Source organism: Bidens hawaiensis, unplaced genomic scaffold (assembly GCF_021521415.1).
Source record: "Bidens hawaiensis isolate Kalapana, Puna unplaced genomic scaffold, B.hawaiensis_p1.1 tig00003488_1, whole genome shotgun sequence".
In the NCBI taxonomy this organism is placed as follows: domain Eukaryota; kingdom Viridiplantae; phylum Streptophyta; class Magnoliopsida; order Asterales; family Asteraceae; genus Bidens; species Bidens hawaiensis.
In genome coordinates, this window is record NW_027491195.1 from 471,472 (window position 1) to 497,507 (window position 26,036).

Sequence of the window (26,036 nt, forward strand, 5' to 3'; positions counted from 1 at the left end):
TACTTATACAACAACACCAATATTGTAAAATTATTTAAGTGTAAACTTTCCATAAAGGGGAACTTTATTCGCCGGAACCAAACACATTGATCGGCATTTAGAATTAGCTAGTACACGACACCCATAACAAATTTTACATTGTTGTCCGATAACTTATTGTTGATTGGTATATATAATAGGCGTACTTGGTGGTTCCTAGCATAGTTGCAAGCTCATAGATTGTCTTTCATTTACACGTATTGCATACGGACTGAGGTGAGTTTCGTGCTGCCCCTTTTACTTAAACATTTTGGGCTGGATGCATGCTGGTTTTACTTATGGTGTGATGTTTATCAAGAATTGTTTTTTGCCATGATTTTGTCCCACTTTAAATTACACAATAATTAACTCAGGGAGTGAGCCTATGGCTCGTAGGGGTAGTACTATTTGGGAGACCCCCACGCACAGTGACCCTATGTCGGGTAAACCACACTGAGGTCTGCGGACCGTTGCGGCATATGACCTAACGTTAGAAAATTTTTGCTTGGCAGGGTAATAATCGAGAACGGGTGTCGTTCGGTTGTAAGTCGAGGGGAGGCTTATGATCGAATGCAAGGTTGATTGTGGACTTGATGATGTGCACCATGCTTTATACTTACATACATGCAAACTTGCACACTGTTATAAATTAAGTCTTTTATATGTATGTGAGCTAAACTCACGAACTCACCAACTTTTTAGTTGATGCTTTTTAGCATGTATTTAGGTACCTTGTGGATAGCAATTTGGATTAGCATTGTAATGAGTATGCCTAAGGATAGAGGCATATTCCGAACAAGAACAATGAAGATTAGATGCCAAGGAGATTAGTAGAACCTAACACGGATTGTAGTAGTGTCAGAGAAGAGATAATTATGTAGTTACACCTTGTTTTAAATGAATAGTACAAACATTGTAGCTTATCTTTATTAATGCTGAAAAGATGAACAAGATGATTGAGCGGTTGCGGTATGAACAGAAAGAAGATTATTTGCAATCAAAGGCTCGTTTGACTGCATATCAGATGGGCGAACGTTAAAGACAATGAACAAGCTATGCAATTCCAAAGAGTCGTTCGGCTTTATCATGCATTGGAATACATAGTTGTACAGATTCGAAGACTAGCAGGTGTAAAGCTTTAAGATGACAAAGAGCTCGAGACGAGGGGGAGTTTATTAATGTATTGTTTCGCGTCTCGGTCTTTTTTTAATGTATTTGAGAAATAGTTTAATGTATAGGGGTATTTTGGTCATTAATGTAAGTGTCTCATTCGCTAGGGGATGTTAGTGAATGAGTCCATGACATTTTTCCCTCATTCCTTAGAGAAAGTTAACGAATGAGGATAGCGTATGTAGCTCATTCGTTAAGGATGTTTATCGAATAGAGATTAACATATAAATCATTCGTTAGGGGATGTTAACGAATGACTTGACTAATGAGAGGCTCATTCGTTATGCCTGTCTAACGAATGAAACCGAATGTCTCATCGTCTATGTATACCCCTTTTGTGACATTCGTGACAAAACTGGGTACACCTTAGTATTCACATATCGAATAAGCGATTAATTGCTTATCGCGTAGCAAACGAACGAATAACCGGTCTAGTTATGACCCAGATATCCCGGGGGCATCTATAAGTGATACACATATATTATAAGCCAGCATATTAATATTATGGCCTTAGAATAATAGCAAACCAGTTAAACAAAAGCATACTCGCTTAATTACCCGCTATGATTTTAAATGCAAAAGATAGTTACGAAACAAGCATTGCATCATCCGTCAAGCCGAAAAAGACTTGCAAAACAATTACTTAGGATGTTTTAACCGATCCGTGAAAATATTTCCGATTTTTACAAACAAATACTATGTTTTTCTAAATTTACAAGAAATTAGCTGAAAAATGCTCGTTTTCGCGAGGTCTGTCGTATCCGATATATTTTTCGTGCCAAAAACCAAACCCAAAATAATTTTGGACTTGGGATTTCACATTCGGGAATGCAAAATGAGAATATTGGGCCAAAATTGGGCCCAAGGGGGGCCCAAACTTCCGGCAGCCACTATTAAACCACCCCCCCCCCCTAATTCTTTTATTTTATTTAAACAACATAATTCATATTTTAACACAAGATCTTGCAAGTTATGGACAACCCTCTTCTACTTCCTTCACACACACACACATAACCCTAGCGTAAGTCACCTTATTTGATCAATTTCTATCTTGTTTAAACTTGTTTAATCACATATAAACATAGTTTGATTACAAAAAACTACTTCGAACCATGAAAAACCCTAAAAATGGTCCAAAAACATATTTTGATCTTACACATGGTTAGCAACCTGAATTGGTAAGTTTTTTTTGCCATAAACAAGGATTAAGGGGTTTATATCGCGTTTTTACGGTTCAAAAGTTCGGTTTAAAGCCCTAACCAAAACCCTAAGTTTCAAGGATGATCTTTTGATGATACGTGCTTGGTTTTGTGATATAGGACCTATAGTTACATTACTTAGAAGGACAAGAACCTGGAAATTGGAGGAAAAGATTTGAAACGAGCGAAAACCGCAAACCCTAAGTTTCAAGGCCGAAAAACTCGTTTAGGGGATGATTGGGATTAGATTGTGACATGCTTGTTGTTAGCTTGTGAAATTTTGCAAGGACATCAGGGACCATATGAATGAGTCCCAGTCCAAATTTGGTAAAATTTTTGACCATCCGAGAATATTTGGCAAATTTATTACCGTTTAGGGAGGTTTATTTAGGAAAAATACTTAAAATGCTTGAAAATTATGAAATTTTTTGGAGAACTCAGATATCGAATAATGATCACATAAGAAATTTGGGATCATTTGGATAAACCTAACTATACTTTCAGCATTCGCGTTTATTTGAGTTTTTATAGTCGTTTTTTGCTCAAAAAGGTAAATTGGCAAGATTGTTAAGTTCTGGAAATTTTACAGGCTATTTTGGGAGATATAAATGGATCACTTGGGAAATTTATCGGATTTTTCATAAACCCTTTGGTATAAACGGACAATTTACGGGTTAAAAATAACATATAAAATGAATTTTTTAAAATTAATAAATTAGTAAATAATTCCAAAAATATTTTTATAAAAATCTACATATTTTACTTAGTAAGTGTATAAATTTTCATAATTTAACGATAAACGGATAATTAATTTTGCTAAATTTTTGAAAGTTAAACAAATTCAATTATGATAAAAACTGACAAGTTCGCGATTAATGAACCTGTTGGAATATCAGAACACCAAGATTGATCAAAAATCATATTTTGGGTTAATTAAGTAAAACCGAACTTTTTATAAGAAATACGGACAATTCGGTTGAATTTTGCGTGTTTTTCTCCAAACCAGACTCAATAAACGGAAACAAGCCTCGTAGGGAATCCAGACATTTAATCTATGATCTTTCTTTGTAAATTTAATCATTTTAACAACCGACACGTTTACCCAAGTTTACATACTCACACCTGTTTTCTAACACGTAAACAATCAACTTGGCCCAGCAGGTGAAACGGGGAAACTGAGCCAAGTGTGGTTTTAAGCATTAGACATTGAATAACGTCACAATCTGAGCCTATGGACATTTTCTGGGGGTAACAGCTATACCCAGACTAGATATACAGCCCAGTTTAGTATGAAGATTATAATACTATAAAAATATTAATATTATTATTATAATTGATTATAAGATCTGAGTGCTAGCAAGAAGAACGAACCACTATCCGATACCGGGTTGGATACCTACTAAATCGTGAGTTTCATGACCCCTCTTTCTAAACTATTTTACAAGTTTTTGGGGTGAAAAGCATGTTTGATTATACATACATACCTGAAACATGTGATGATGTGAATTATCTAAGTGGAAACACATTGTAAGGTCCCGTCCCCGGTAACCCCACTTTGGTGTTGGATTTACTCATAAACACAGTTCTAAAACCAGAGTTAATTAAAAACATTTCGCGGAATACTTAATATTAAACATTATTACATAACATAAGTACTTGTCTTAACAAAATACATTAAGTCTTAAACAATAACATAAACGACACGTGAATCTTCCGTCTTCGATGCCAGTCTCCATCAATTTGCCACGTGTCCCACCTAAAGCAACATGCCTCATCCTACTCACTTGCATGCATACTAAAAGTCAGCTACGCTGAGTGAGTTCTAGTTAATCAATTAACATACATTACATTCATACCATGCTCATACGTGTCCGGAGATACGTATTTATACCTTATTTACTATCGCTTCTTTCATACATACTTTACATATATGCATAAGTTCTTACATACTTTCTTTCATGAAACCCTATGGTATACCATAAGCTATTCTATCTTAAACATCACAGATATTATAAGGTTCTGGTCCCTAACATCACAAATATTATAAGGGTCTGGTCCCTTCTGTCTCGAATAACCATACCTTTATCATGCGTGCATACTTTACATATCTTCTAGTTATAAATATATATACGTACTCATTCATACAATCATTATGTAACAATACATTCAATACACAATCATACACTTACCAATCAAGTAAGTGTATTATCTACTACATAGGAGTATGCACACAGCCCCGGAAACATAACAGATTTAGGGGCTAGAACTCACCTAGAGTCGGTTTCTCTCGTTGTTAATGGTAATGCCCTTCCTTAGTTGCACACGGCTAACTGTACAACACATTACGCGTGTCAGTTATCCATTACTACTACTTCCTACGTCTAAGTTAGTGAAACCCTCAACTAACGAGGGTCCGGGGGCAGCGCCCCTGGTAGCGGGGTCTAGAGGCGGCAGCCCCTGCAGGGTCCAAGGGGCAGAGCCCTGGCTGGGATCGAGCTGTCCTTTAACAAAAATGCATCAAAAAATGAATTTCATGAAATTTCGCATGGAAGAAATTCGCATGGAAGAATTTCGCTTCGCATGGAATTTTGCTTCGCATGGAATTTCGCGAAAGAATTTCGCTTCGCATGGAATTTCGCTTCGCACGGCTGTGCGATGCGAAATTATTGATTTCGCTTCGCATGGCTATGTGATGCGAAATTCCTGCCTTTCGTCGTTTTTACCATTTAAAGCCATTTTTCTCCTTGATTCCTCCTTAGGACCCGATTCTACTCTTTTTATGGGTTTTGGGTTGTACCAACTTTGTATACCCGTGTTTCTCATAGTCCAGACGTCACCTTTTTTGTTCTATAATACACCCCTGAGGCTAAAACTCACCAAGTTCATGTTCTTCTTACATTTCACAACCCGATCTATCATTACATCGGTTTGCATGTCGATTCTAACCATAAAACTTAACCCTTTGGCTGAATCTTACCTTTTTGCTCCGGGTTCGGTTTAGATCTGGACAACCCCGAAGATCTTGACGTTTTCTTGATGTTTGAGATACTCGAACACCAAGATCTTCCTTGCTTTAGCCCAGATTCGGATTCGGGTCTTGAGAGAAAATGTGTGTGTTCTTGAGTGTGTGTGTGTGGTGGAAGGGAAGAAAGTGGTGAAAGGAAGGAGGGGTTGGGTTTATATAGGGGACTATGGACCTCACAACCCACTCACACTTCTAATTCCATTTATTATCCAAACATTAACACACCCAATTAAGTTAACGACACACAGTTAATTATAGAACTTTCTGTTATTTATAATTCTCTGAAAAGCGGATGTTACACACATGAAAGTTCCCACTAACACAATGATTAACTTCGAGCCGATAGCTTGTGAATAGTACTATTGGTTTGACAAACCCAAACAGAGCCGGCACAGTTTGCTGAGACTTTATCCTGTTTGCACTTGACCATAATTATACAAACAAGCTGCTTTGTAGTTTTAGACATGGCTACTTGGGGCATGTTGTGGGCGAAAGAGGGGGTGACCCGGGTTCGATCCCTGGCAATGGCGCCAAAAAATTTGATGTGCTAAAGTAGTCTAATAAAAACATGTTAATCTAGACATTAAGTAATAAATTCTAGAGTCTTAACTTAACTAAAACTACTAAACGGCAAGTGAACCGATCGACTCCAGTATAGCTAAGTAAGTCCGGATATCGAACCCACAGGACTCTTTAAATTACGTAAGTAGCTAATTAGACTCAACTAATACTGACACGACTATTTGTTTGTTTAAAAGGGGGGGTTGTTTAAAATAATTAAAACTAATTAAGAAAAACAAGTAAAATAAACGAAAACACAATTTTGATTAAATCAGATGATGATGAGAAAACTACCTAGGCTAGAATCCCCTAAATTTCAGTTGTTAATTAACCGAGAAAATATTTAGTTATGGACTGAGATCGTAAAATAGGCACTTAAAAGAAAAACCTAACAGGGCCCTTGACCCTTCTCAAGAGACACCTATGGGTTTCTAATAAATTTAACGCACACTAGTATTAAAAATCAAGTTTCCTTACGGTCTCCTAATTAATTATGACTTAGTTCCTTTATACGAAATCCTACCTTATAGTGCGGAAATCAAAGGAAATTTAATATATTTAATTGATTCAATAGACAATAATAAATAATCAAACCTAGACAGACTCCTTACTTATAACTAAATCTAGCAAGATTAAATAATAAAAATCTATCGATAACCTAGCACTTTACAGATTTTAGGTTAGAAGCACACTTAGGTTTAATTAATTAATAATTATTATTCCTATGATCTTATTGCAAATCAATTATAAAATAATCAAGAACACAAAGTAATTGACCTAATAGCAACCTATCATAATGACAAACAATAATCAAGGCAACTATGGAATAATAACAATCAATCAAACAATCCTAAATATTCATATGCATCAATTTAATATAATTAAACCGTTTACTAAATCATAAAACCATAACGATAAATAAATCCTAAATCAAATCACAACATCAAAATAGGTTCATCATAAGCCTAGGCAGTCTATAATGTGTAGCCTAGCATCATAAAATAAAATAAAACAAAACAATAATAATGGAATTCATGGCGAAAATAAATAAGAACGGAAGATTAAAGGCGATAAAACCCGTGGTATTCGTCTTTGGATGATATGCACGCCACCGGCTGATTCCTTGCCTTCAAACCCTCCAAAATATCACCTCTTGAGCTCCCAAATTCGTCCAAGCCGGTTAGGGTATTCAGGTTATGATTAGGGTTAATTTTAGGGGTGTTTATAGACTTTCAAGGCCCAAAACTTAAAATTAGTAGAAGATTCTGGAAATCTGAGCCCATAAACTTAAAATTCATAGAAGATTCTGGAAATTTGAGCCCATAGACTTAAAATTCGTAGAAGATCCTCGGTTCTCCGGTTTGGCTTATTTTAGCTCGTTTTTCGCCATTTTCAACCATGAACAAGTCCTGGGACCTATAATATATAAATATGTTAGTAATATCCAAATTCTAATAAAAACCGAACAAAAACTAATAAAATATACAAGGGATTTATATATATTTAGCATTATATCAAGGGGCCACAGTGGTTGATTGGGCGTGGGAAATGGAGGCACGCCACACGAACGAATAGTCAAGGCTTCACTGTGACTTAGCATAATTACATCATAAACATACAAACGAATATACTGATAAGCGTACATACATACATACATACATACATACATACATACATACATACATACATGCATGCATGCATGCATGCATAGATACATACATACATACATACATACATGCATACATACATACATACTCACATACTCACATGCGTGAATACAAACTATGACTTGTGATTACGCATAACTGATTTCTTGAAACTCGTGAAACTCACCAACTCTTGTAGTTGACCCGTTTTAACATGCTTTTCAGGTGTACTGGATTTGGATTAGAAAGCTAATGTGCTATGTGTTGGACTTGCGATCAATGCGGAGTAAATTGATACAAGTATGCTAGTAAGAAGTAAAGCAGCTTAACGGGTTGGTTTTTATTTGTATCACCTAGTTTGTAAAAGAAGTTAGAACGATGTAAAATATTGTAAATTAGTTTGTATTGTTCTTTATAAACAATGTGGTTGATACCAGAGGTGTCTGTTACATTCCCCTTTAACGCTTCCGCAATTTGCTAGTCGGGGTGTGACACCTTTATCTGAGTAAATTATAACAGAGTTCCTATTTCTTAACATATCACACCGTTACTCTGCCAAAATACTCTCTCAACACACACTTAATGTAATCAATCGTTCTTAAGCGTATTCATATCAATAGACTAGATCCATTGTAACGTAATGAATCAGTACAGTGTACAATCACTAAGAAAAAATCATGATGGTAGAACAAACTCTACATGCTAATTCCGACATGTAACGCCCGTTAATTTTCAGTTAAGTGATTTAAAGTATGTAATGTATGTGCATCTCTCGGGATTTATCTGTCATCCCTTGGAGGCCTTCTCGTCATTCCGGTTCATTAAACTAATTAACTTTTCCTCCAAGTAGCTACTTTGTTCCAACTGGAGGGGCTAGAGTGTAACATGTTATAAAATATCATAAAACCCTAAACCCCCGCCCCTACCTGCCGATCGGAATTAGTGCAGCCCCCCAAGCCTTCGTTTTTCTTTTTGCAGCCAATTAGGATGTAAAAATTCAATTCAAGGTTAGTCCCATGTCCCCTCTAGTCTTTTACACCTTAAACCATCCTTATACATCGCGTATTGGTCGTTTAACCGCTTGTTTTAGGCTTACCGGGTGGCTTTCCAATTGGGAAGTTTCGGGGCTGTTTCGGCTAAGGTTTTTTGCACCACAATCTTCCTAGGTATGTCCCATATAACATACTTTAAAATCATGTGCATTGGTGTTCGTTTGATTGGTCAACTATTTCTAGCTTGAAAACTAGTATTCGGTTGACTAGTTTGTGAATTAGGATGTCTAGCGTGTTGTTTGAGGGAGCTAACAACCAATTCGAATGTTGTAGCCTCGGTATGAGTTGTGGGCTGTAAGAAACTTATTTTTAAATGTAATGGGGCTGAATTGGTTGTCGGTTACTCAATCGGGTCGGTACAACGCGAATTCGCGTTTATTGAATAGTTGGTGCGTTGTGCTTGCGGGTTACCGACCCATTCAACTCGTGTAGCGTCGTGTGGACTTGTTGGATGTGAATTTATCATGTTGGGTCCACACGGGGCTGAGTTGGATGTTAATTGCCTAAACAACTCTTAAACACGCATGTTAGTCTCACCTAGTGCTTCCGGGGGTAATTTGGGAATTCTTTGTTCTCAGGAGTAACTATGGGTCGTTTTGGTAAATATAAGGCCCCGGGGGCTGTTATAATCAAACGTGGTGAGGTCGAGGCTTTAGGTAACTTGAACCATATTAGAACGCTTCGTAGGATAAACGAGTCCTTTCGGTGTCGTTAGTAATGATAGTATGTGAACTGACAGGCGTTTGAGTTGTGGGGATACTTAGGGGTTCTCTAGCTCGTGGTGATTTCGTGCCTTTTGTCAGGTAAGTTCATGATGCCCCTTTTCACTCTTTCAAGTTTTGGGCTAGCATACACACCTAAACGATGTTGTTTGATGAACCGTTTAAATTATTTTGCATGGGCTTATTTGTATAGAATATGCCTTGGGATGATATTTATGTATGTTTGTACGTATGACTATACATGTATTATTTTATGGCCAATAATTGGAGATGTTATTTAGTTGTTATCGACTAAGGATGTTTACGTATACCTACTTTGTGTTTGCATACGTTGGATGGAATGTTACGTGTTTGGGTTGTACGTGTGCTCGACCCTGATGTTATTACTTGGATGGAATGTTACGTGTTTGGGTTGTACGTGTGCTCGACCCTGACGTTATTACTTGGATGTTATGTATAGGGATATAATTATATAGATATATGAGTATGATGACTTATCGTTTATTACGGCCTAACTGTTCATATCCCGTTTTATATTTAAAATTTTGGGATGATTTATAAAGATGCCAATTATTAAAACTTGAACTCACTCAGCTTAAACTAACTTTGTGTGTATGTTAGTGTGAGTTTCAGGTTAAGAAGAGGACGCTTACCACTTGGACATGCTCGAGACTACTTGGACGGTTGAAGGCATATCTAGTCAGGGATTTAAATAATGAACACTGTTTCTTTTCAATTATTACTAGTTTTATTTAATTTTGGTTTTGGGCATAGTTCCCGGGTTTGGGGAATTTGTTTTAGTACTTATGAATTTCCGCTAACTTCATACTCTAAACTGGTTTTCAAATAAAATGTATTGCTTTGGGTTAAACTTTTGTTAAGTTTTGGGAATCTTGAAACTTATTATTCCGTTATTATTTACTCTGAACTTGTTTTAAACAAAATAAATTTTATTGGTTTTAAAATTTTATGAATTTTGAATATGATTACCAACTGTAGGATTTCCGGGATTCGGGGTCTTACACGACAAGAGCTCCTGGTATCTTGAGGGTTGGTATGTCAGGATAACCAAGCTGGATGTTGAGAAGGGTAAGGCTCCTAAGGTCAATGGTACTGAGGTTAAGGATGTTGAGGTCAGGGATGCTAGTAGGGATAAGGCAGGTGATGGTGGCGAGTTGGCTAAGGAGTAGCTGGCGATTAGGGGGCGATGAAGGATAGTAAACACAAGGCCCAAGCTACCTTTTATTCGTAGCCACAAACCATTTACTTTTCCTGCTTTGTTGATGTTCAAAATAATAGTATGTTTACGTTGTCAAAACAATGAATGGCCGGAGTGGAGGGATCCTGAGTTATAGGACAAAGCCCTGGCCATTCCTATTTTATTAGGAAAACTTATGATATCCTTAATGGATGGATTCTGGCTTTCAGGCGAAGTCAGGGAATCACTTTTGGTTTATAAGATAACTATCTTTTGGCTTTATCTATGTCTACAGATTTTATATTTTCAAAAGTGTTGTAATTTAACATTTGAGATAATACTTGAGTAAACAGGTTTGTCAAAATATTTTGAGTGATCAAAAATAGAGATTTAATCAAAAACCATTTGTTAAAATTAAGATCGTTATACCGCCATTTGAATCTTGATGATAACCAAATTTAAGAAAAATTGTTTTAGACTTTGATAAATATTTTAGCATGATATCCTTTGACGATTATTATTGTAATAGGGTGATTCTGGCGATCCTAAGTAATATCTTTGAAATAACAAAGCTAAGATTTTAGGTTTAGCGTTTTAGGATCAACACATAAGTGTCGATAAATTTAGATTCACACGTAAATGTTAAATGCTAGGGACAAGTTCGAAGATACTGGGGACAAGCCCAAAGATACTAGAGACAAGCCTGATTACTTGAGTGACATGAAAATGTCAAAGTTGTTGTTATATACTTGGGACCAGCCACGATTGTAACATAAAAATGTTATGCCATTGATAAACTTGGGACCAGCCAAGGTTGTATAACACGAAAATGTTATTCCATTGATAATTCTACTTGAGAATACAATATATAGCCAACAATGATGAAATTGTCAACCACTATTACATTGGCTGGTCCCAACATCTTGAATTATACATGGACAGCGTAGCTCCTGCAGAGGTGTAGAAACCCTAGAAATATGAAAGGTGAAAACCTTTAAACCGTAGAGGAGGGTTGAATCCCCAAGCTTCCCATAGGAATGCATTCGCTTGCGAAGTCAGGATCCTAATATTTTGCAAAACACTTGAACCTTTGTGAGGGTGGGTGTTAGTTTGATTAACACCCCTATGATGCTTAAGTCAGTAATGGGATTCAAATGATAGAGAATGAAATAAATATTAAACAAGTAGGGTTAGAGTACATGCCATACCAAGTTAGAAGTAACATTCCAACTTACACGAAGTAGAGTTTGAGATTAACATCATTCATGATCTTAGCAGATTCCTACCATCCAGGGTGACCAATTGGTATGCTCCTTTACCAGCTTTGGATTCTATTAAGTAAGGCCCTTCCCACTTTGGTGCTAATTTTCCATCACCCGGATTGGTTGAGTTTTGAAATGCTTTTCTTAATACCATGTCTCCTACTTGAAATCTTCTTGTTTTTTATAATTTTGTTATATGACTTGGCTATTCTTTGTTGATATGCTGCAATACAAAATCTAAGAGAATCTCTAAGTTCATTAATGGTATCGAGATCATCGGCTAAATCCTTATTAGTATTTTTGGTATTCTAGAGGCAGGATCTTACTGTACGGATCACTATCTCCGTCAGGATCACTACTTCAATTCCAAACACTGCAGAGAAAGGAGTCTGTCTAGTTGTATTCTTTGAACTAGTTCTATCTGCCCATAACACAAATGAAAGTTCTTCGGCCCATTTTCCTTTCCTTGGCCCTAGTTTCCTTTTCAATTTGTTGAAGACAATCTTGTTTGATAACTTCACTTGACCATTGTCTTTAGGGTGCGTGTTGTTGAAGTTATCATTTTTATTCCCCAAGCGGCACAAAAGTCAGCAGTTCTTTTGTCGGTGAATTGAGAGCCATTATCACATACTATCTCTGTTGGAATTCCGAATCATGTTAAGATATTATACTTGATGAAGGATATTGCTTCTTTTTTTTGTGACTTGAATGAATGCTTCCGCTTCAATCCATTTGGAAAAATAGTCTGTCATTGTTAACATAAATACTTTTCTTCTTGGTGCCTTTGGTAATTTTCCCACGGTGTCCATTCCCCATTTCATAAAAGGCCAAGGCGAGATAACTTGACGCATGAGTTCTGGTGGTTGATGTAGGATGTTACTATGTCTTTGACAGGCATAACACTTTTGAGCATAGGCCATTGCATCTTTCCTCATAGTTGGCCAGTAAAAACCAGTTCTGAAGATCTTAGAGAACAATAATCTGCCCCCGATATGATTCCCACATTCACCCTTATGGGTATCCTTCAGTATATCTTGGGCTTCGGGATCCTCCAGGCATCTTAGATATGGACCTGCAATAGATTTCTTGTGCAAAACATTATGTAAAATAATAAATCGAGATATCTTCATACGAAAAACCTTGTGATTTTCATTTTTAGGGATCTCGTTGTCTTGTAAAATTTTCTGATTGGTAATGTCCAAGATCCCTTATTAGCTTTAGGATCTTGATTATAATTGCTTTCCGTGCTTAACACCTTGTTTCCATTTTGTATAAGCGTATCCGGATTTAGGCTATGTGTGATTGGAATTCGAGTATTCGCCAGGATCCCGAAAGCCGATCCAAGATTTGCTAAGGCATCTGCCTCAACATTTCTTCTCTGGGTACCAGTTCAACGACAAAATATTCAAAAGGTTCTACCATATTTTTAACTATCTAGCGATATTGGGTTAGTATCTCACTTTTGGCTGCATAAGAGCAATTAAAGTTGTAACACCACGGCTTTATGCGGAATACGCCCCGGTGTAACGTACAGATCACTCATAAGCTCGTAACGCTATTAAAGAGACAATAGTTATATTTAATTCATTTCATATCATCACAAGTACACACATTGTTCATAAATAAAAGAAAACGATAACACTTCATCAAAAAAGTAAATAAGTTCTTTATTTTAAATATCCTAAGGTATACTGGTGATCTTCGTTCTTAGCACACCATCGATTCAACCTGTAGTACGTTGAAAATAATATCTTTGTCAACAATTAAGTTGGTGAATTTTCATAAGTTTTTGCGTATACATACATACATACATACACACACATACACATATATATATATATAAACTCGAGGTTCAACGATCGTCATGCAATAAATATTCAAGCGTAAAGTAAATGAAACCAAATAGTGTCGTCTTCCCATTCATTTGGCCAAAGCCGTAGAAGTCGGTGAAATGAGAACCGCCTTGCGTAAACAACCGAAGTCCTAACGTTAGACGGCGCAGGTACGTCCTGTCGGACCCTCCCACTATGTGTATGTGTTTGCGTTTGCGTATCTTCCACTATAAAGACAATAACACGTTGCAAGCAAGTTCACGTATAATCATAAACAATATGCACGAATAATATTAACATGTACGATATAAGTGAATCGGTTTGTAAACAATCGCATAACTAATGAAAGAAAAACTTGTGACATGCTGCCTCCCAAAAATGTTATAAAGTATTAAAATGCGGTTCTGAAGAACTCACTTGGAATAAGGAATACGGTACGAGAAGACGGTAAAAATTAGAGCAAGCTAGTTGGTCCCGCGAGAATTCCTGACAATTTGTCCTAATTATTAAAGCGTAAATAAAATAAATACTTAAACGAACAAGACACAAAGAGATGGGTTTACAACGGATTTGTGGTCTTAACGTATTAGTTATATTTTATAGAATTTTGATAAATGCGTAATTAAATTTTTATTAATTTAATTATTAGAAAAAGAACGAAAAAATGATATTTGATTATTAAAGAAAACCATTTAAAACATAAATACCGAATTATTTATATGTTCATATGAAAGCATTTTATGTAATCTATTTTAAAGTTTATAGGGGTTCGGTTTAGTTAAATGAAAAAGATAAGGTAACATTTATTATTATTATTATTGTTGTTATTATTATTATTATTATTATTATTTAGATAAAGAATATATATAAATATATATATATATATATATATTTATAAATGGTTATTTATATACACGGAAACGTCAAATCAAGAATTGATTTCAAGAGTTTAACGGTATTCGGGTCTTCGGGTCGTTAAACAAGCGTAACCAATATTAGTTTTGATAAAATAAAGTATTTATTAAAAAAGAACAAAGATTAAAACATATAATATAAAAACAAATTAACAAACCCAGTTATAGTGGGGTTCGAACCCGGGTCTGTAAGGGCCCGGGTTTAACACTTCCAAACATAACCAACTGGACTGAGCAAGATAATTGTTATAGGTTTAATTCCAATTGAATATATGCAGTTTCTTATAAAGGGTTCACAATTAACATAAACCCTAATAAATAAAATCCTAAATTGAAGATCATATACCCTCTGTCGATTAAAATTTATAGAGGGGTTTTATCAAGCATCCAAATCTGAACTCAAACAATATACTAATTACCTGGTTTGGATAACGATTGATAGAGACAAGAAATTAGGGTTTCGGCCTGATGAAGAATTCAAATGGGTCCAAGAACTGATAAAAAGATGCAATTGGGATAGGGTTATGCTTCGAGATGATGAGGCGATAGTGTGGTGTTCGTTAATTGGATTTTAGGCTCGTATTTATAGGCTAACGAGATCAAAACTGATTCGCGGCCTATGTTCTCGCGATTTTGATTATTATAACTTAATTACCCAGTCGTTTATCGATTTTAATTAATGATTATGATTTGCATGAGTCACGGATTAACTTAATTTTCAATATTTTCGGGCTAATAAAACAAAACGGAAGAAGTGGGAGGGGGTATTGGCGAGGTCGACGGGAAGGGGGGGGGAAGACGAGGGAAATAATTGGATATTTGCAAATTAGTCCTCGTGGTTTGGGTTGGGTCCAGAAACTGATTAAACCTTAGTTTAGAGTCCAAAAATGCATTTAATTGATACTTTAACGATATTTGAAAACGTTAACGCGTAAAACATAATAAAGACAAAACTGGAAGACATAATTAATTATTGACGTTTTTAAATAAATAAAGAGACCCAATTCCAAAATGGATAATAAAACAAATACAAATAATAAATTGAAATTGATGAATGTCACAAAAGTGATTAGCTAATAACAAAGAATCTACAAATGCATGAATATTTCTAATTATCATATCCTTAGATAGTTGAAGACAGCAATTAAAGCTTCATGCTGAGCTTCATTGTTGGTAGCTTGAAAATCACATCTGATTCCCTGGGATATCATGTCCCCTGTGGCGATTTCAGGATGATTTTCAAACCTATCCCCCTGAAATTTCAGGATCTGTCAGTAAATAATATCCATTTCTCCATGTCATCCTCTAATTGTTACACCTCTAGATAAACCTCTAGTTGGATATCACTACTGAAATTAGCCACAAAGTCTACTAAAGCTTGGGATTTAATTGTTGTTCTGGGCTCATACACAAGATCATAAGCACTCAAGTTTACAGACTATTAAGCCATTGTACCCGGCATTTCAAGTTTTCTTAAAGCATTTTTATAGGATAATTGGTTTTAACATGAATTGCGTGAGTTTCAAAATAGAGCCTTAACTTGGTGGGAGCCATTATTAAAGCTAAAATCAATTTTTCTAAATGAGAATACCTTTTTTCAGCATCAAGCAAAATTTTACTTACATAATAGATAGGATGTTGCTCGCCTTCATGATCCTAGACTAACATAGCACTTACTGTACTTCGAGATACTGCTAGGTATAAGAATAATGGCTCACCATTTTTGGGTTTCATGAGTAATGGTGCTGATGAGAGGTATTTCTTCAAGTCTTCTAATGCCTTGTCATGTGTCTGTCCCCATTTGAATTTTTATTTTTTTAAGGATATCATAGAATTCTTTACATCTTTCTGAGGATATTGAGATGAATCTATTTAGAGCTGTGATCTTGCCCGCTACTCTATTGACTTCCTTAACATTTGTTGGGGCTTATAGATTTATGATGGCTTTGATCTGTTCTGGAGTTGCTTCTATTCCTCTTTTTATGACCATATATCCCAAAAATTTCCCTGTCCTTACTCCAAAATGACACTTTGAAGTGTTCAACTTCATGTTTTACTTCTCCATGATATCAAAGGCTTCTTGAAGATCCTGAAGATGATCCACAGTCTTTTTTTATTTCACAATCATATCGTCTATATAAACTTCCATTGTGTCCCCCAACTTTTCTTTAAACATCATGTTGACAAGCCTCTGATTGGTTGCACCTACATTTTTCAAACCAAAGGGCCTGGTAATATAACAATATATACCTGTGTCGATCATGAATGCGGTGTCCTCTTGATCTGATGGTTCCATTTGAAGCTGTTGGAATCCTAAAGAGGCATCCATGAATGTTAGCATCTCGTATCCTATGGTTGCATCTACCATTGAACCTGTGTGTGGTAATGGGAATGGATCTTTAGGGCATACTTTGTTGTGATCTGTGTGATCAACACAAACTCTCCATTTTCCATTTTTCTTCTGGACCACCACCACATTGGCTAACCATCTTAGGAATTTCACTTCTCTGATCATCCCGATTTTCAATAGCCTTTCAACTTCTTCTTGGATGATGATATTTCTTTCTGGTGAAAAATTCTTTCTCTTTTATTGGATAGGCCTGGAATTTTTGTCTATACCAATTTTATGAGTAATAATATCTTTAGATATACATGTCAGGTCTTCGTGTTTCCAGGAAAAGGTGGATATCCTGCTTTCAAGAAAGTTGATCAGTTGACTTTCAGTATCATTAGGGATACCAGTTCTAACGAGCTAAACGGACTGTGAACCAATATTGTGCTATTTCAAACTGTTTTATGAACATTGGGGTGAAAAGCATGTTTGTTTATACATGTATATCGAGAAACACTTTATGCTTTATGATGTGAATCATCTAAGTGCTAGCACATAAAAAGTCCCCACAAACACAGTGATTAACTTCAAGCAAGTGTCTTGTGAATAGTACTAATGGTTTGACAAACCTAAATGAGGCTGGCACGGATGTCGAGACAGCCATTACACCATTTACACATGGCCATAATTATACAAATACGCTATGTAGTGTTAGACATAGCTACTCAGGGCATGTTGTGGGCGGAAAGGGGGCCACAGTGGTAGGCATTACGTGGGAAATGGAGGCACGTAGCACGAACAAACAATCAAGGCTTCACTGTAGCTTAGCATAATTACATCACAAACATACATACAAACGTGCATACATACATACATGTGTACATACAAACTATGATTGTTGTGGTTACACATAACTGATTTGTTGAAACTTATGAACTCGCTAACTATTCGTAGTTGACCCGTTTTAACATGCTTTTCAGGTGTACAAAAATTGGAATAGAATGCTGATGTGCTACGTCTTTGGCTTATGATCGATGTTATGTAAATAGATGCAATTATACTAGTAAGAAGTAAAGCAGTTTAACAAACTGGTTTTTTGTTTGTATCACCTAGTTTGTAAACAAAGTTAGAACAACGTAATATATAGTAAATTAGTCGTTAATGTTCTTTATAAACAATGTGGTTGATACCAAAGATATCTATTACATTCCCATTTGATGCTTCCATAATTGCTAGTCAGGGTGTGATAATTTGGGACTAGGAGGCCCCGAGTTCGAAATCCGAAACTCGAATTCTTTTTGCGAGATATAGCCAAGTCTGCATACAAGTTTGATTGGGCTTGGGTATGCAATGCAGTATTGGACCTGGGTATGCGATGCAAGATTGGGCCTATGCGATGCGAGTTGGGCTGCTATGCAAATGCGAGACGGGCTGTTATGCAAATGCGAGTTAGGCTCCTATGCTAATGCGAGTTGGGCTTACCTATGAGAGTCTGGGCTTGCCTATGCGAGTAGAGGTTTGCAAATGCGAGTTCGGGGACTTACCATTTAAAAGTAACTTTATTTTACCTCTGTCAAGTCAAATAAACCAAGTTAAATGAAATTAACCACATATCAACCAAGGTTGTGAAACTTAGATAGGTTTAATTAGCATGATCCGTCACCTAATTTAACCTTGTTAACCTTGTTACCTTGGTTAAGACAGTTTAACTAATCTTTTTAATGAAAGAAACCCAATTAGATCCGTTAGACTTAATTAACAAATTCAAGTTTAACTAAGTTCATTTAGTTTACTAACTTGAGTAGTTGATTTGGTTTAAGTAGTTAATTAATACACTTGTTAAACAACTAGTTGTGCTTAGTTGAAGGAGGGAGTTACCATTAGCTTTGAACGTCACAGGAACTTGTTGAGTTTCTAGCCCCTTTCCTTTAAAACGTTTTGGGGCTGTTTGTATACTTTTAAGAAAAGAAGGTATTTATGTTATATGAATATATTTGTATATTCTAAGAATTTGTCGTATGTGTTATTATGTTTATGCATATATGATTGTAAGAGTTAAAGAATGGTTAGAATGCAAGAATCAGGGTGGCCAACCCTTATAACATCCATGCAAGAATTAGGGTGTCGGACTCTTATAATATCTGTGCAAGAATTAGGGCAGCAGACTCTATAATATATGTGAAAGAATTAGAGTGACAGACTCTACAATATCTGTGCAAGAACTATGGTGGCAGACCCGTATAATATATATAGAAGAATGTAAGAATAAGTAAGAAGTATGAATATAAGTACAGGTAGTATGTGAGAATAGTATCCTCGGATACAAACATGTATGTTTAATTTCGTAAGAATAATCTGTGACTTGTTAAATTAGAACTCACTTAGTGTAGCTGACTTTTAGTATGCATATAGGTAAATAGATTGAAGCGGCTAGCTTGTGTAGCACACATGGCAGAAGAATAAAGAAGCTAGCATCTAAAGAAAAAAGTTATTTTAATATTTTGAGATGTTTGAACTAAAAAGACAAGTTGAATTGGTTATTTTATCTTAGATTATGTAATGGATGATTGAAGTTATATTTATTTCGCGAAATTTTAATTAACTCTGATTTTAGAACTGTGTTAAGGAGTTAATTCAATGCCAAGTAGGCTGCCGGGTGTGCCTTACAATATTAAACATAATAACGTAATTATGTAAAAAAATGTATTACAAATATATTCGAATATATATACTGCAAGTACTAAAAAGTTCAATATTTACAAATTTTAGAAAAGAAAAAAAAGGATTTTTTGGCAATTTCTTGAAGAAAATTGTCATAAGCATGAAAGTAAAGTGGATTTTCTGTAGATGTAGTTAATTTGTCAAAAGTAAACCTTCCGTTAAATAAAATAAGCCACCAAAACGACTAATGATTCCAACCACACAATGCATTTTCTGTGCATTGGGCTTATTGTTAAGCATACTTTTTTTGTTATGTATTGTTAATAAAATATGATGTAAGATGACATAAACATAAAGTTCAATATTAAAACAATATGTTAATGCAAGAAGGTGACTTACAAGATGTGGGAAGTCTATATGTTTCAAATTTGTAAATACTTGCACTTCAATCTCATTGGTGGCAGTACTCCAATTGTCATGCCAAGCGCTTTCACGTTTTTACCCAATACTACAAACCATAAGATAAAATTAAAAACATATGGCCATTTATTAATTTTTATCAGTTTAGTAAAAGAGTTACAAATAAAAGAGTTCACCCGGTGCCACCATGGCGTTAAAGTTTTAAAAGTTTGAAAACAAAAGAAATTGATTCATGTGAGAAACTTTTGGTTTCAGTTTTGTTCATCGATTGGGAGTAAGTTTATGTAATCTTTGGTTGTGTTAAACTTATCTTGTGCAATTGAAAGTAAAACAGCCTGATTATTATCTGTCTTGCGTTTTTAATATCATAGCGTTCATGATTAGTATGTCATAACCATGTATTTTCTTGACACATCTTGATTAGGCTGGTGATATTGTAATAGAACCTGTTAAGTTCAGTTTATTAATCATCACTAAAAATCATCATGTATGGAGTCCTCGTTAAGGATGTCCCATTGAACAAGACTAGGCTATTAGTTAATTACTGAATCTTGAGCCTGAGTGGGTTACTATTTTCTCATTATTGTTTTACAAATCACTTTTAAACTGCTTGACATCGTTTTTCCGTCTCAATATAATTATTTTTTAAACAATTAGCCAGATTAATACTTTCCAATTGATTCCCTGTGGATTCGACATCCTACTTGCCATTGCTAGTTAAGGAAACATTAGTAGAGTTTTATAAATGTTTTTGCATGACTTGACGATGGTCATCAATATCATATTACATTTTTGGCATATTTAGAAGATTATGTTAATTATTGTATACCAGTTAATTAGCTGGAGATTGAGAGTAATTTAACCTTGATATAGAGTTGATTTGGCCTTATTTGTGTATATACATTCCCTCTATTTTTATCAGTTAAACATACAATCATTCATATTCATATCACGCTCTTTCAATTACCATTTTCTACATAAACATGTGGAAACAATTTGATACCATGGTGCAATTATTGACTTATTAGTTTTTTTCACACCAAAAGCTCTTCTAAACAGTTTTGTAAAAGTATTTTTTCGATAAGTTATACGTCAATAAGTACTTTTAACAAAAAGTATTTTAGGAGTTAAATAAGCAATTTCAAACACCCTTTAAACCTCTTATAAAAATAATCAATTGTTATAACAAAAATAGAAATAAAATATTTATATTGTTATAAATACGTGTTATTATTGTTATATATATATTAACATCTAGAATATGTTAGACTTGTTCAACACGTCTTCTTCTCCTCTATGTATCATATTGTATATCATTGTATTACACAATAATCAACGATATAAACAACATTCTTTCCCTACATATAATTCTCTTATTTATTTTCTATTATGCTAGTTTCACGACATATATCAAAATATCAAATTGAACACAAGATGTATATTTCAAAACTTTGACATCTCGGTTCTCTACTATGCTAAATTCTTTTACCATACTAAATTCTTGTCACCTCTAACGTTATGATTGAAACTTGCTTTTTTTTTCAATTTCTATATCCTACCCTTCGGTAACGACACTTTTTTTTTTTGCCACTTTCGATATCCTACACTTGCTTCTCAGACATCGTCTACAGAAAGACCAAACACAAAAGATTTCTTTTGAAAAAAAAACATAATGATATGAGTCAGATTTTGTTATGAAAACTCCAACAGAAAACAAGTAAAAAGAATACTAATCAGGAAGAATCCAATATCTACACACAAACACACACTTGTATATTTATAATTGCTTTCTATATTGATGTAAACAATACTTATTAGTAAAATATGTTTTATAAACTTTTGGTTTAAAAAAAACAATATATTAAAATTAAGTTTTTATTTTTTATATTTTTTTCTTACACAAGGCCAAGGCCAAGGCCCATGGGTTTTGAACCCGTTAATCCATAAGGAGTTCACCGGCGTCTGCGTTAGGGTTTAATATTAACAACTTCATTTCAAACACAAGATCTCCGACAATGGCGTCCAATACAGGAAAAAAGGTTCTTCAGCGAGTCAGATCACTCATCACCTCCACCCGTAAACTCCAATTCCAATCTACTCTCAACCACCTCTCACCAGAATCTTCCAAAACCTTTGCCGGCCTCACCGCTCGCCGGAACCCTAGCTTCCTATCCAGGTTCATATCTTTTTCATTTCAATATTATTTCATATTTCAATTCAGGATGATGATTATTTTATGATAATCTTGTTTACCTAGTTACGATAATAAACGATTAGGGAATGCCAATTAGGTACTTTTTTAATACCGGAACAAACCCGTTAACCGAAAATCTGTGAAAGTGATTGTTATTAGGTCCGGGTGTCGGTTAGACCATTAAACTGAAGAACCCAATTAGCCCGAGCTAACTCGGTTCAACTTTTGGCTTGTTATCAAGAATTCGTGAATTCAAATTAACTTTGGTTATGTTTTGTCTTGAATTATATAATTTTTCTAACGACATTACGGTTGGAATCTTTCGGACCGAAAGTGTAGTAAGTAAACCAGAAGAATTTAAAATTAACAAATGTGTTCAAACCTGAACTTCCCAATCTGACGAACCTAATTACCGAACAGCTCGAACCCGACATACCAGATTGTGATGAGGATTGGTTATTGGATACATTATTATGCACAAAAAAGGCTGAATAACTCGACCCAGACTACCCGAAACCCGAATAATAAACCTGATCAATGCTTAACTGAAATTGACTGTATGGTAGGTTGCCAGTGGAGTTGGGCAGTATGCAGTCTCTGATGCCTCTTCATTCTGCAACTGCTTCAGCATTGCTAAAGTCAATGCTGTCTTCCGAGGTCGGTCAATGGGGTACTCTATCAGAAGGTGCATCTTCTAAACTTTCCTTTCTATTATTCTTTTGTTTCTGTTATGCTATATTGCTGTGATGTCTAAATTTATAATATAGCCCATTAATATGCAGTTTGTGCACTATTCTTAGTTGGCTTTTAAAAATAGGAAGTTGAATCAAAAGTCACATAAGAAAGTTGTGCTAAGATTAGAACTTTTGAAACATGACATGAAAATAATCAGGTTTTGGGTTGCTGTATCTAACCGGTTTAATAAACATGTCGTGTTCAAGTTGATCCGTTCATCTGTTTTATCTGTTTAGTTAAGCATTTTAAAGGGCCAACTTGTTTACGACCCATTTAAATCATTTATTTAAACCTGCCAAGTGCCAACCCGTTTATGGTATGTTTAACATGTCTAGAACTTGATTTATACATCAACCTTTTTATTACCCGCCAACCCGTTTAATTCATTCTACATGTTTGACTTATTTTTTTAGCTTAATTTTAATGTACCCGTTTGATCGTTGATTAAATGCAACTCGGCTTTTTTTGTTAACATAATTATATCTCAAAATGACAGTTGTGACCATTTTAATTTCATTTCTTGGTATCTTTTGATCATTCTTTTGCACAACAGGTTTTGCTACACCACTATAACATGGCCTTCACATGTCACAAACATATGAAGCTGTTATGACAAGTATCATTGGGAACTGTTTTGTTATCCTGTTTCCAAATAATTTCCCCAGAACTCATATGGGTGTTTTTGTAATGAAAGGTAGATGAAAATTTTATTTGTGCTTCGGATCTTTTGCCATTCTTCAGGATCTAATGATCTCATTGGAAAAAGTATTGGTTGTACTATGATAGTATGATGTTATCTATTTATTTGAATTTACTATCTTGAATCCAATTTAAAACACACACACACACAAATGTGCATCAAATGGAATTTCTTATATTGCATAAGGAAAACAATCTGGCGTGCATTTTAGTAAATGAGAGATCATCACATGTAACATCAAAGAGATTTGAATACGGTAGATTTTTACTCCCTCATACGTGTGGTTAAACGAGATGCACATGTATTATTGTTATTCAAACCTTAAGATGAATATGAAGATGAATCGGTGAAGTTTAGCTCAACACAAAAGGCATGTAACATCTAAATCGAACTAGCGAATGGCAAAATCAGGCTTCTGAATGTCAAGAAGAATGATTTCAAATTGCCGATTGTGGAAGAACAATCGATTGAAAATAAACTTCAGCGTGTGAATCACATAAGATTGATTGGAATCATAGAAAAACAATTGTGAATGGTACAAGACTGATTGGAATTGCAAAAGAACGGTCGATTGCGATTGCGGGAGAACTGGAGTCAAACTTGAAACAAGTCAGCATAAAACTGATTGGGACCATAGATGATTTTAAGAATGAAGATTAACAAGCTTATTTATGTCATTAGGTAAAATTCCATGATACATGTGATTCATCCTTCCATTAAGGATCCAGTATGGGAGAGTTACCAGAAAAGGTTAAGTCATAGACGTGGGATTTTTTTTTATTTTTTATTTTTTACTATTCTTTTGTTACCTACAATCAAACTTAAGGGAGCAAACAAATAATTTACTCTTTTATTTTATTAACGTAACTGCTTAACTTCAAACCTCTTTATAGTCTAAACACTTAGCTAGCTTATTTCATCCCAAGCATTTCCACTGTTGTACAAACCAACCAGTCTACTAAAACACACAGTTTTATGTAGCCAATGCTGCCTACAACTGGGGAGTATCGTCATGATACGTTCTGGTAAACGTGTGTATATATCTGATCAGTTATACGTACACCTATAGCCTAATTGTTGTCTTTTTAAACTACCATGCACATCAAGTGTTCCAAATCATATAAAACATTTAAATTGACACGCATCTCACTTTGTAAAGTTAAACCATATTCATGGTTTTGAAGCAGTTAAACCTATTCACCTGGTAATAATCATGATTGACGGTTTCCTATAGTAGTTGCTTATAAATCTTGACCTATAGTTAAACCATTGTTTTGTATTAATCATTTTGATCATCATCAGATCTAGTATAATATCACTAGACCTTTACGGTCTAGTTTTATATCTCTAGACCTTTATGAACCTAGTTTCGAAGGTTTAAACATTGCTTAAAACACTGGGTTCATTAATGGGTTCAAAACCTTATAGTTGAAAAATACTAAAGTATTCATTTTTGTTAGCAGGCGGGCCATCAAGTTCCCTTTGTGTTTTAGACGACTAGTCACACGTCTAAGAAGACTTTTCACCGAGGCAAGCTTTAGACGGGCCAGTAGAGCAGTCAGATGGTCCCGTCTAACCATTTGAGCATCTCTATCTTTTTTTGAAAATGTTCTTAAACATTGGCCTTTCAAGTTTTAAAACTAACAATTTTGACATGAAATTTTGGCTGATGTTATATCTAACTAGCATTCTATTTGTGTAACATCTTTTTGAATACTCATTTGTAAATGTGGAGTGAGTGTAATTATCAATCTACAAGACACTTTTATTTTTGCATAAGGTTGACCTCTATATCTAATTTCAAACATTTTTTTTATCAAGGATTACACTAAACCAAAATAATAATAATAGAAAATTATGTTTTGCCTCCCTGTGCTTTATGGCCGGGAGACCTTTGCAGGTCCAACTCCGAAATTTCGGGTATTGCCCCCTGTCGTTTATGGGCGGGCTCACTATGCCCCCAGCTGTTAGTTGACTGTCCTTTGACTCATTAAAAAATCTTGAAATTACCTTTTTACCCCCTGCTCTTCAATAATTGGGTTTGATATAATGCAGTCGTCATCTCATCCGGCTCAAAACTCTTCGTCTTTGTCGCAATAATCTTCGTCATTGGAGCTCGATGTCTCAACTCTCTTCGCCGTTGTCTTCCGGCTCACAATCCAAGTCATAGGCGTTCGATCAATCTGAGGTGCGATGCTCGTGTGATGCAGGGACTTGTTACCGGATCTCCAAGACCGAAGCAAACCCAGGGCGGAGATTCATGTGTTGTGTAAGTGTTTACTTAGTCATAAATTAGGGTTCTTGTGTGTTCATCGGGCTTGATTATGTTACTTAACAACTTAAGATAATTAGGGTTAGGTCAATCTTAGGTAATTCTATGTTTATGTGAAATTCA

At 35.2% G+C, this 26,036-nt stretch overlaps 1 protein-coding gene across 1 annotated transcript; it reads left to right on the forward strand.

The window, feature by feature from the left end:
* Positions 1 to 21,932: 21,932 nt before the first annotated feature.
* LOC143623477 (uncharacterized) lies at positions 21,933 to 23,697 on the forward strand. The gene is made up of 3 exons (XM_077094376.1): positions 21,933 to 22,188; positions 22,773 to 22,891; positions 23,495 to 23,697. The coding sequence occupies exons 1-3, from the start codon at positions 22,028 to 22,030 to the stop codon at positions 23,512 to 23,514; spliced, it is 300 nt and encodes a 99-aa protein (XP_076950491.1). The 5' UTR covers positions 21,933 to 22,027; the 3' UTR covers positions 23,515 to 23,697.
* The last annotated feature ends 2,339 nt before the right edge of the window (positions 23,698 to 26,036 follow it).

Coding starts and splice junctions, on each gene's coding strand:
- LOC143623477 (XM_077094376.1), top strand. CDS start 22,028: ATGGCGTCCAATACAGGAAAAAAGGTTCTTCAGCGAGTCAGATCACTC. Junction 22,189..22,772: donor AACCCTAGCTTCCTATCCAG/GTTCATATCTTT, acceptor ACTGTATGGTAG/GTTGCCAGTGGAGTTGGGCA. Junction 22,892..23,494: donor ATGGGGTACTCTATCAGAAG/GTGCATCTTCTA, acceptor TTTGCACAACAG/GTTTTGCTACACCACTATAA.